The sequence below is a fragment of the Typopeltis vanoorti genome, chromosome 8 (assembly GCF_054136105.1).
Source record: "Typopeltis vanoorti isolate ZY-2024b chromosome 8, IOZ_Tvanoo_1.0, whole genome shotgun sequence".
Taxonomy (NCBI): Eukaryota; Metazoa; Arthropoda; class Arachnida; order Uropygi; family Thelyphonidae; genus Typopeltis; species Typopeltis vanoorti.
Genome location: NC_143556.1, coordinates 97915336 through 97928457, shown reverse-complemented (window position 1 = coordinate 97928457; position 13122 = coordinate 97915336). Strand labels below are relative to the sequence as shown.

The 13122-nt window shown below is 35.8% G+C and overlaps 1 protein-coding gene across 2 annotated transcripts in view; it reads left to right on the top strand.

Annotated features, from left to right (window-relative positions):
• The window catches only part of LOC150104211 (intracellular hyaluronan-binding protein 4-like), a 168183-nt gene that overhangs the window by 21899 nt on the left and 133162 nt on the right, over nt 1–13122 (top strand). For both annotated transcript variants that reach the window (XM_090397309.1, XM_090397308.1), the window contains exon 2: nt 2689–2833. In XM_090397309.1, coding sequence (XP_090253435.1) covers nt 2689–2833 — 145 coding nt within the window. The remainder of the gene's footprint in view (nt 1–2688; nt 2834–13122) is intronic.

Sequence of the window (13122 nt, the reverse complement as noted above, 5' to 3'; positions counted from 1 at the left end):
AGTGCTAAGAAATTCTCCCAGTGGAACTATGAAATACAAAATTCATGTGTGTTTTCTTAGTGAGGACTAGAATAAAAGTGCAACTTGTGAAAATGCAAAATTTAATTAAAATGTAATAATATGGAACCACAGTACTGAACCATACTAAAAATTTTGATTTCATTTTAATTGAAATCAATAAATTTATTTCCCCCTGTTTCTGTTATGACAGATTGAAGGAGTTGTTTCTGTTCTTACTTTTTTAGTTACTGTGTTCAGTAAATCACAGGACATCTTGCTTTCATTAACAACTCACTCTTCATCTTTTACTATAAACTAGTTATCTGTTGTTCAGAGATGACTGGTTTGTAATGCAAGCTGAATATTAAATTGCTAATGAATTACTGGATAAGATGTGGTTTACTGTATGGGAATAAAAAACATTATTATTATGGTAACCTCCATGAAATTAATAGACTCATCATGGAAGCCCACCCAACCAGCAACATATCTATCACATTGAACTTTAAAATTATTTACATGCTTTTCATTCACAGGTGCACCCCAGCAACATATTCCACTCGCCAATAACTCTCCACATAAAAAAAAAAGTCTACTCCTCACACCCTTCACTGCATCTTTATAAAACTTCCAGAGATGACATCTAGTTCCTCCTGTCTTAACATCCACTCTTTTTATAATTCCTTCTGTATTAATCTGGTAGAATCCCTTAATTAACTTGAGGATCTCTACCATATCTCATCTTTTCCCCTTATTCACCAAACTCTGTAATCCGCATTCCCTCAACCACTTCATACAACCAACACTGCATACTTCCCATATCAGTTTAGTCATTCATCTTTGGAACCCTCTCTATTGTTTCCACATTGGAATGAAAACTAAGTGACCAGAACACAATAACTTGTGATCTGACCAATGCTTTATATAGAGGCACAGCCATCTCTTTATTCCTACATTTCAATGTACTTTTTATCATAGCAACAATATGATGTGCATTCTTTGCAACACTTGCAATGTATCCTCGGAACTTTAGTCTGCTGTCTGCCATCACTTGAAGATCCTGAAGTGCAGCTCTACCAATACAGTGCATAGTGTTATATCTCTGCACCCCAAAGTATGGTGAAATAAAAATTGTTGTCTGTTATATAATTTTGTATTGAAATTTTTCTTGCGATATGTACTTTGAAAATTTGGTTAATGAAAAATTTATTGCGATTATTTACTGTATTTATGCTCATCCACTAATCTTAAAGGCTCTTATTAGGAAACATTATTTGGGACTATTAATCACTTGACATTGTAACTTTTGACTGACTTTTTTTTTCCTAATAATCATTTGAATTACTCACCTTTTGAAGTTCACTGTTTTGATCAGTACTGTCTTTTCAATTTTCTCAGAATTCAAGAAGCATCATCTGTGAGAGAAGTGGTGATTGATTGGAACAAGTGATCAACTTGTGTTATCTGAACTATATGTTGGATGATAGAAAAGCACTATATCTGGTTTCCTGATTCCCCCCCCCCCTTATTTCTGAATTGCATTATGCTGTCTAGTCTTCTTGCAGGAGGACCACCTGCTTTGGATTTACAGTGCCAGGTAATGTAGATGCATACAAATGCACTAATTTGAGTTGTTGTCTATCATTGCATCTGTTATTCGTGATACATTTTTCTGGATCCAGCTCAAAGTGGACTGCTTACAAGATTTTACAAAACATACATGTTTTTCTCCAGTTAGCCATTTGATTTTCTATAAGAATGTTTTACCCAGGTTGATCCAGTGATTTTGTGAATTTGGTTTGTTGATGTATACTTGCTTTTCATAGCTAATAGTTTGGAGATGTGATGATTGAGGAGTAGTTTACAGCAGAACATTGGCATGATTCTGAGTTTATTCCTATGTTAATTAGTACAAAACATTTTAGTTTTTTGTTGATTGTGCAATTTAGTGGTTAAGATTTACAAGTGTAAAACTTGAGGTGGGAAGTTTGGTTAAAGTCTGCCACTTAGAATTGACAATACCCTTTGGATGGAGAGGTCTAGCTTAGAATCCTGTCTTAAGCTGCAAACAACCTTTAAGGCCTTTTCATTTGAAGATGAGTTAGCTCGTCTTATATGGGTAGGTGTCAGGGTTTGCCTTTCATTCTGATGAACAAGCAAACTGGCCAGAAGAACCTATGCATTTAACAAACATGATACACATCTTTATAGCCTTAGTTGCTTTGGTAATAATTCTAAACAACCCGCCAAGTTTGGCTGACTATGAGTACTTCTGTCTAAATTGACTTGGAGAGTTGCAGCAGTGTGGATGAGTATTTTCATGGCTACTGTCACAGTTCTTTTTCACATCATTATGGTTTTTCACTTAGCAGATGTTTTGGATTTTTTGACTGCAGTGGGCCTATTAGTTATTTGGGTCACTCATTTTAAATAATAATAATAATAATAAAACTTAAGTATTGAAAATGATTCATGTATCACTTTACTCATAAGAACAAGACTTTGTCATACAGAACAGACAATTATTTATCACTCAATAAAAAAAAAAAATAACAAAAATTTTTATATTATGATGAGTCCTTGGTTGTGTCATATAATGATAAGCAGTTAATGTATAGTTATTGCTTTTATCTGTTTATATTCAAATGTTTATGTTGCAATTATAATCTAATAATCTAAAAATTATAGATACAAATAAGCCAAGAAATGCTAAATCATATTTTGAAAGAAGTGGTAAGCCACCTTTAGGATCATTTGAAGAGCCAAGGGAGACAGAAGAGCGAAAGAATCGCAGAAATCGAGAGGAACAGCATTTTTCTACGCCTGAAATAAGGTAAGTAGTATTACTAAATGTAGCTGCCCAAAAGTGGTATTTATGCTCTTCATCAAGATGAAAATAAATGTCTTTTCAGTTGTACATTATAAGAACAGCAAGTGAGTTAAGTATATTTTTAATTGATTAGAGTGAAATAATGAAAACATATTCACATTTTTTTCTTATACATCAGTACCACACTAAATAGATTTCAGTGTGGTACTGATTTACAAAAATTCAGTGTTTACAAAAATGACTCCACACTGGAGTCATTTTTGTAAACATTAGTTGAGGATGATGCGAGTAGGTTTATGTTTGTAGTTGGAATGTTGCTTGCATTGTTAGACTTTTGGAAGAATGCTGATGTTCCTTCAGCCAGTTTGACTTGTCGCAGATAGGCATAAAATGGAAACAGATAGTCTGTGGGATAGCAGATGGAGTGAGTTTATGAGCGCAATCATATTTAACCAATGTTTTCTCTTCAAGACAATTTCATAATTTTTTAAAATGTTTTCGCTACACCACTCCTAAAGATGAGCATATTTGAGATTTGTGTAGGATTAACAGTCTTGAGTGGAAACAGATATATATTTTTGGAGATCATGGGTGTGATTTGCTTCTACTGTTATAGGGTAGAAGTTAATATGAATATCAATCTTAGGTGAATATCAGGAAACAAAAAAAAATCTGGTCTTGTCTGGGGAGTTTAATATTATCATACACCTTGCCTCACCTTTCAATATGTTTGATTGAAAGGTGAGGCAAGAGCTTAATAGTATGAGAGAGAGAGAGAGAGAATACAATACTGTGTTTTGGTAGTAGCAATAATTTAAGCTGTTCTCATCCCATTGAAGAATTTTTAAATCATTGGTTGTGGGAGTGACTTAAATTTGTAATGTTTGAGCACTACAAAGTTGATTAGTTGAGGAGGTATTCTCTTTACTCTCGACAGCAAAACTCTGCATTGGTTTCAAGGAAGGTGATTTGTATAAGAGAGAGGGAGGGTAAAAAAAAAAAAACGAAGTTCCTGAGACATCTCTCAATTGCTAGGAGAAGATAAAGCAAGGTAGTTCTCTGCTGTGATTAGTAGTGATTTGCCAGAGAAGTAACTTACTTCATATTTGGGTGGATCTGGCTCTTGGCCAGATCCATTCAAATAAAAAATTAGTATTTTCTCCATTCGGTCAAGTTTTTTTTTTTTTTTTTTTTCCTGAAACTACATCTAATACAAGAAATTTTATTCTTGGTTTAATTTTTTATCCAAGTGAAAGCAAACGATTTGCATGTGAAGTATCTTCATGACTGGACTACTTGTATATAGATGCTAATGACTTCACATCATTTGCCTTAGTATTCCACTATGCGCTATGGAAAGGGCCACTACCCAGACTGGTTTCGACCTTTTTGCATGTGAAGTATCTTCATGACTGGACTACTTGTATATAGATGCTAATGACTTCACATCATTTGCCTTAGTATTCCACTATGCGCTATGGAAAGGGCCACTACCCAGACTGGTTTCGACCTTTATTTGAGGTCTCATCAGTGGGAGCCAGACCCAGAAGACTGATGAGACCTCTGTATATATTGAAACTTGTCTGTATAGTGGCCATTCCCATAATGTGCATAATATTATACACATCCAAAAAGGGCATGCTTTACATTATGGGATACTAAGGTAATTGATGTCAAGTCATTAACCACTATATACAAGTAGCCCAGTCCTGAACATACTCCACGCACAAACTTTGTTCACTTACACTTTGATAAAGGATTAAACCAAGAATATAATTTCTTGCCTTCTTTAATTTATAGTCTAATTAAGTGAAAAAACTTTCAAGATATTTAAATACAAGTTATAAATGTCTGTATGTTGCAAAGAACCACCCATACAAATTTTCTCAGTTTGCAACACACCTCTCTAGTGTGTGTGTGTGTGTGTGTGTGTGTGTGTGTGTGTGCGTGCGTGCGTGCGTGCATGCATGCAGATTCAGAGACCAGATCAGAAATTCAAAGATGTTTACAAACATCTTTAGGTGGTAGACCAGTATGAGAGTACCACCTTTCTTCTTGGTTTGAAGTGGCTTGTATAAAAGTATCATGTTTGACACTGTGTGTTCTCAGAATATCTGTTAGTCCATTACTAATGATGATGATATTATTATTTTGGTGACCTCCATGTGGAGTCGAGACTCATTGCGTGAGGCCCATTCAACTGGCGACATGTCTATCATGATGAGCTTTGAATTTTTTTATGCTACCTGCATTCACAATGTACTCAGGCAATGCATTCCACTCACAACTCTTGAAGTAAAAAATTGACTCCTCATATCTTTCTTCACCATGTCTTCATACAACTTCCAATGATTGCCTCTCGTTTTTCTCATCTTAACATCCAGATATATATGATAGATATAGGCAAGAACTAGAAATTGAGTACCTGATTTATATTTTAAATGCAGTTAACTGGTAACCACCAGTTAACTTCATTTAAAAGTAATAAAGCATTTTGAGTTGGTGGTAGCCTTCGCATTATTTGAGAGAACTGAAATGAATACAGTAGACTGTTAGATACTATTATTTAAAATAAAGAGCCAATAGGCTTCATTTTGGCGATTTAAATATTATTTAAATTAAGGGGATATTAAATCCCACATTGTTTTAAAACCGAATAAGAAACTCAAAGATCAGAATCAAAGAGTTTCATGCCGGATATAGTAACTATAAAAGTATCTGGGATTACTAGCGTAAGCTAAAGCACGTAGTCCAAGTACGTAGTACAAACTAGGGCAACTCATAGGAAAGGTGGAGAAAGTTCTGATCGCTATTCTTAGTATTTTCCATATTGTAAAACTCATCTCCTAGGAGATGTATGATGTTATACATTATGGTGGAAGGTCACTACCCAGACCGGTTTCGATCTTTATTGAGATCTCATCAGCTAGACCAAAATAATACTACGGGTATAGCGAAAAGAACTTATATACTTTGCTATACGAGTTGTCAAGAAAGAGTTTCGGCATGAAACTCTTTGATTCCGATCTTTGAGTTTCTTATTCAGTTTTAAAACAATGTGGGATTTAATATCCCCTTAGTTTAAATAATGTTTACATCGCCGAAATGAAGCCTATTGGCTCTTTATTTTAAATAATTTATGGGTGCACCTTTTTGACAACTCGTATAGCAGAGTATATAAGTTCCTGAAATAGGCTTACTTGAATATAGGCTTACTATAAGTGTGATATAAAAACTCTCAAGAGTTTTTATATCACACTTATATAAGGTGACTAATTTGAGCATAGCATCCCATGCTTGCCTTTAACCTTGGTTTCAATCCTGTTAGGATATCAAAAACTTATATAAGGATTTTTTTTATCTGGAGGCGAGTTAGCTGGTCTCATGGAGATGGCAGAGCTTTTCCTTCCCAGAAATTCAGACTTTTAATCCTGTAAATCAGGCATATTCACCAAGAACTTGCAATTAACAGACATAACACTGGCCTCAAAAATTTGGCTGCTTTTGCTAATTCCATAACAGCTAACCAGTGCCTTCATACATTGGAACAACCACCATTTTTCCTTGTTATTGTGATCCTTATCATAGCAACAATGTGCTGCAGTCTTTGTAGGATGAATTAGTTTTGAAATACAAATTTTTAGCACATTGATGGGAGAATGCCATCAGGAGCAGAAAAGTTTTTATCATCTAAACTTTTCACTGTTCTTCCGATGCATTTTAGTAAAAGACCAGAGGAGGAATTCAGTGCTACGGGTAATTTGCCTCAATCATTCATGTAAGGTTTGGAGTTGCTAGGTTGTCGGCTTTAGCACTGTTACATTGTTGTCTTCTAAATCTGAGACATTTAGAATTATTTATAAGTTTCTTATAAATAATTCATTTTACTTAAATAAATAATTAGTATACTTGCATAGATCTTGCCAGGAACACTCAGTAGGGAAATACCTCTGTAATTCTCACATTCAGTTTTATTTCCCTTTTTATATATGAGTACTATTAGAGCTCTACTCCAATCATCAGGAATTCGTCCCTTTGTCCAGGCTCTCTGAACTATGCAGTGCAGCCACTGTAAGACTTTTATACCACCTTACTTCAGCATTTCTGGTCGAATATCATCTACTCCTGCCTTTCCACATTTCAAGCCTTTGACGCCTGTTGAGTGTTTTTTACCACTGTGCTATCACTGCTTGTTTCATTTAGCAATTTTTCGAAGTAATTACTCCATACTTCAAGGATATCTTTTTCTCCTGTTTTCATGTCACCTTTATCCTCTCTAGCTCCTTTTACAGCACTCTTTCCTCCATTTCTAAGCTTCTTCAACAACCTCCAGAATATCTTATCACCTTCTTGATATTTATTTTCTATGTTCTTGCCAAAGTCCTCCCTTGAAAGGAATGTTCTCCGCATTCCTTTAAAGGCTATGTGGAGGTCTCCTCTCAGTTATACAGCTTAGAGTCAGGGAAACTAAATTATAAAGGAGAAATGGTGAGAATGTGAGCATAAGAGTGACAATATTATATAACTGTGTTAATGACAGGAATGGGCTTTGTTGTGGAAATGTTGACAAAGGGAGAATGATTTTGACTTTGTGTTCGTCTGGTTCAGATCCATCAAACATATGCAAAGATGTCTACATGTATAAGGCACTAGAGAAGAATAGAGATCTGCAAGTTGTCCAAATGTGTCATGCAAACTGCAAACAAGAGTATACAAGAGAACATGCAGGTAGATTATTATGTCTCTACGCAAATGCTAAAAGTATCAGAAACAGAGGAGTAGAGTTTGTTACCTTGGTCAATATGTTGGTTCTCAGGTTGTAGGCATTAGTGAGACCTGGCTTTCAGAATCCAACATACTAACTGGTATCGAGTGTAAAGTGTACACTATTTTTAGGAAGGATAGAGAGGAGGTGACGTGCTGCTAATGATTGGATGACTTGAATCCAGTTAGAGTTGAGACTTATGATTGTAATACTACTTCTAACAGTATTTCATGTGTCAGTGAGTTTGAAGCCATCTGGTGTGAGGTGGAATCTACCAAGATCAATTACATACTGGGGTGTTGTTGCAGACCTGGTGGATCAGTTGCTAGTGATGAAGAAATGCATCACCAAATAGACAAGATGAGTGTGAAAAGAGTAATCATAATGGGAGACTTTAATTTATCCAAATATTGATTGGATAGCAGTAGAATCTCATGAGAAGAATGAAAATACATTTATTGAGCTGTTTCAGGACAACTTCCTCAAGCAGCATGTGACAGAAGGAACTTGAAGTCAAAGAGTGTGTTAGACTTGGTTGTAGTTTCAGAGGACGTTTCAGTTAAAGATGTAACTATTCTGCCTCTGGTTGGTGGTCTGCGGTACTCACTTGGGAAGTGACTAAGTTTATGAATGTTCAGTTCAGAAAAGGACATGCTGACCTAAAAAGCAGAAAATTATGATCAACTGAGGAGTATACTGAGTTCAGTAGAATGGGTTTGATTGCTGGATGGAAAGAATATCAACAGTACATGGGAAGCATTTAAACAATACTTAAATGATGTAATATCAGAGTGTGTCCCTTCCTCAAGCAGCATGGGACAAAGACCGAGAGTTTGAAGAATAAATAGAGTAGGAGTCAAATGGATGTGTAATCTTATTAAGCAAGAGATTCATAAGAAAAGGATGATGTGGAAGGAATACAATGTGCATAAATAGGAATACGATGTGCCTTATGAAAATTATAAGCAGCAGGCTAGAGTAGTCACAAGTGTTGTAAGGAAAGCGAACTCTGAGTATGAAAAGACACTGGCCCTGCGTGCTAAAGCAAAGAACCCACAAGAATTCTATCAGTATGCTGCAAGTAAAAGAAAGAATGAATACGAAAGAATAACTTCTAAATGCAAATGGCATGAGGGGTTACAGATACAAAAGCGGTTGTTCAACTAATGAGTGCCCATTTTGTTAAAAGCTATCAACCTAGTGTATCTGTCACAAACTGAATAAGAATTCAGCAATAGGGACTGATGGGATATCAGCACATGTGCTAAAAGAGTGTTCAGCTGAAGTGGCTATTCCTTTTACCAGGCTGTTTAATATCAGTCTCAGAACAGGGAAGATTCTGCAGGAATGGAAACAATGCATGGTAATTCCGTTGCATAATGGCAGTGCAAAGACTGATGTATCCAACTATCGACCAATCTCAGGAGTGGTGGTGAAGATTTTGGAAAAATTGGTTAAGGCTCGCATTCAGAAATGGGTTGACAGTGAATCTCTTCTTTGCAATGAATAACATGGGTTTACTAAGGGAAGGTCATATTTTAGCAACTTGATCACATTCTATAACAATGTTACCATTGAACTGGGCAAGGGGAATGGATATACCGTGATACTTTTGGATTTTGCTAAGGCTTTTGACAGAATACAGCATAGTAGACTGATGCATAAATTGGAGAAAATGGGTTTGGATTATAGAATATTAGCATGGATAAGAGGATGGCTGACTGGCATATCAAAAAGTGGTATATGGGTGGGGGGTGTGACTGCTTGATTTAAGATAACCAGTGGTGTAATACAAGGATCAGTGCTTGGCCCACTGTTACTCAATTTATGCATTAATGATACTGGGAAGGATTTGAGAAGCGACATACAACTATTTGCTGATAATGCAAAGATAGGTGTGGTAATCAGGAATGCTGCTGATATGCAGTACTTGCAGAATGATTTGAATAGGCTGAAATTGTGGGCATTGGAAAATGGACGTCAGTTCAATGTCATCCAATCAGTGGCTGCATTGCATTATTCAGAAAGCCTAGTCAGAAGGTTGAATTCCAGATAATGGAGTAGTGCTCTCATAGTACTCATCTATAAAAAGGGAAATAAAACTGAATTGAGAATTACATTGAGTTTTCCTGGTAAGATTTATGCATGTATATTTGAGAAACAGATAAGAAGAATTGTGGAAGAGATGGGAGGGGGGGCTTTGTGAACAAGCTGGATTCATGCCAGATAGTGACTGTAGGATCAGATTTTCACTTTAAGACAAATAGTCAAGGAATCTTGAGAATATTAATTTTCATAAATATGCTAAAGGCATATGACAAGGTGCCAAGAGGAATGTATCCTCTTCAAAATGCTACATTTATATGTTGTATTTTGAACAATATGTACATCATTATTTCGAGCAATATGTAGTCTCTGTTTAAGCTGTAAGTCGGCACTTGGAATTGAAGGAGGTACATGAGATGGTTTGATGTTAAATGAGGTGTACAACAAGGGTGTACATTTTCTGCACTGTTATTCATTATCTGTATGGATCACATTATGAAGGAAAGCGGTATTGAATTTGATATCAAAATTAGTGATGTTAATTTTAGCACTTTACTTTATGCAAGTGATGTTATACTTCTGAATAAATCTAGTAGACGTCTGCAAGATTTCCTGACTAAATTGAATAACTGTAAAAAATTTGATATGAAAATCAGCAATAAAAAGACAAAGACAATGAAAATATGCATAACATTGAAAATATCAGTTGCATCCTGAATGGAGAACATATAGAACAGGTCAAACATTTTTGATATTTAAGCTCAAATTTTAGTGAAGATTGCAAATTAAATATGGAAATAGACAACAGAATCAACAAAGCTGATTGAAGGTAGGAAGTTGACTGAATAAATTTATATTGAATAAGAGAGAAATTTCTAATCTCAGGTGATATGGTCACTTAAACAGAATGAGAGAGGAAAGATTAGCAAAACAAGTGTTCTCTTCCACGTTGGCAGAAAAAAGACCTAAAGGAAGACCAAGATATAAGTGGATTGAAGCAGTAAATAGTGCTGTAGAAGATAAAAATATAAGTATTATTTCTGGGAAAATTCCCATGTTACTCTTCCTAAAAACTATTATTTTTACGACTATTTTTGCCTGTTTTTTTTCGTTTAGGAGTGTCCCTTATTTTAAAAACATTGGCTTTTTACTCAAGAATTCTTAGGGCATTATAGGTGTATTTTAAAGATAAATGTATGCAGACTAATAGAGGAAGAAATTTTGCACATACCTAACATCCAAACAAGGATGTTAGGTATGTGCATAATTCATTCTGCATACTTCTGCTGTTAGGCTGTTAAAAGTGGGGGGTTGGGGGGGTTGAGGCAAGGTGGGAAATTAATTTGAAAACCCGGGTTTTTTAAAAAAGAATATATATATATATATATATATATATATTATATTGTGATTGTTCAATATATATATATTATATTTAAAGGCGCCTCTTTGGGGAAGGGTTTTATGGGAAACGGGCTGTAATACATTTAGTTTAATCCTTTATCCAAGTGTGTGCACCTGAAAGTATCTTCAGAACTGGGGTAAAGTGGTACAACACTGGGCGACTCCTTGCAAAGGTGGAGCAAGATACCAACACTCCTATCTCAGTATCTCCCATAATGCAAACCACATCTCCTTGCGGATATGTATAATGTTATGCATTAAGGGAAGGGCTACTACCCATACTAGTTTCGACCTTTATTGAGGTCTCTTCAGTGGGAGCCAGGCCCAAGTGGAGATACCAAGGCAGCAAGGTCATCTCCCCCCCATAGGAGTTGCGAAATGCATAATATAAAAGTTCCCTTAATGCATAACATTGTACATATCCGCAAGGAGATGTGCTTTGCATTATGGGAGATACTGAGATAGGAATGTTGGTAGCTTGCTCCACCTTTGCAAGGAGTCGCCTGGTGTTGTACCACTTTACCCCAGTCCTGAAGATACTTTCAGGCGCAAACTTTGTTTGCACACACTTGGATAAAGGATTAAACTAAATTTATTATAATCTGACCAAGTGAAAAATAAACTTTCAACATCTTTCTCTAAATCCAGAGTAATTTAATAAAAACATGCACACCGTGTGGCAACTCCTATGGGGGGAGATGACCTTGCTAATGCTGCTGCCTTGGTATCTCCACTTGGGTCTGGCTCCCACTGAAGAGACCTCAATAAAGGTCGAAAGTAGTCTGGGTAGTGGCCCTTCCCTTAATGCATAACATTATACATATCCACAAGGGGATGTGTTTTGCATTATGGGAGATACTGAGATAGGAGTGTTGTACCACTTTACCCCAGTCCTGAAGATACTTCCAGGCGCAAACTTTGTTTGCACACACTTGGATAAAGGATTAAACTAAATTTATTATAGTCTGACCAAGTGAAAAATAAACTTTCAACGGGAAACAGGCTGGGAGAGCATTAACGGGGTGCAGCTGCTTCGATCGTCATCGGAACATTTCAGGATAAGTGTAGGGCTATGTCATGTCGGCTTAGGGTTTCTGCCTTTGAGGTGCTTGTGTTGTCGCCTGTTGGTTGGAGTCGTGACCTAATTTTTATGTTGTGGAGCTTCCAGTCAGTGGACGTTGATTGAGTTTTCGTCACATTTTATGGCTATTGTTTCCGATATTCTAAGCATTGTTTCGTTGTCTTGTTTGTTTATTATTATGGCCTTGTCAATTTGCGGGGTATGTTTCTTTTCAAGGGCGCGAACTGCTATTTCCGTCTTCCCTGTACTCTGTATTCTATTTTCTTTTTGATGTTGCATTTTTCACACATTTTACACACACGTTTTTCACATACTTTGTAGGGTATGTTTCTGTTCAAGGGTGTGAACTGCTATTTCTGTCTTTTCTGTATTCTATTTTTCTGTTTCATACCCCTCCCTTTTTAACAGCCTAACAGCAGAAGTATGGGGAACGAAGACAACCTAACATCCAAACAAGGTATGTACAAAATTTCTTCCTCTACTAGTCTGCGTATATTTATTTTTAAAACACACCTATAATGCCCTACGAATTCTTGTGTAAAAACCAATGTTTTTAAAATAAGGGACACTCCTAAACGAAAACAGGCAAAAATAGCCTTAAACATAATAGAAATATGAGATCTGATAATGTTTGTGCCTGGAAAGAAAACTGATTAGATTTTTGAAGCTGATAATTTCAAGGTATTATACATCTTAAACACTTATCAAGGAGCAAACTTTACACAACTGATGTTACAATTATGTACGTTATTAAATGTAAAGAAGCTTTTTACTACACCTTATCATCCTCAATGTAATGGAATGTGTGAAACTTTAAATAAACCTTAAAACAGGCACTTTCTAAGCTAGCTAATGCTAAAACAATTGACTGGGACAATTACTTGCCACAAGCATTATTTGCTTGTAGGACAAGAATTCAATTTGCTATGAAAGAAAAACCTGCTCTTGTACTATATTGTTTTGATCTTAACTTTCCAAATGACTTTACCTTTAAAATAC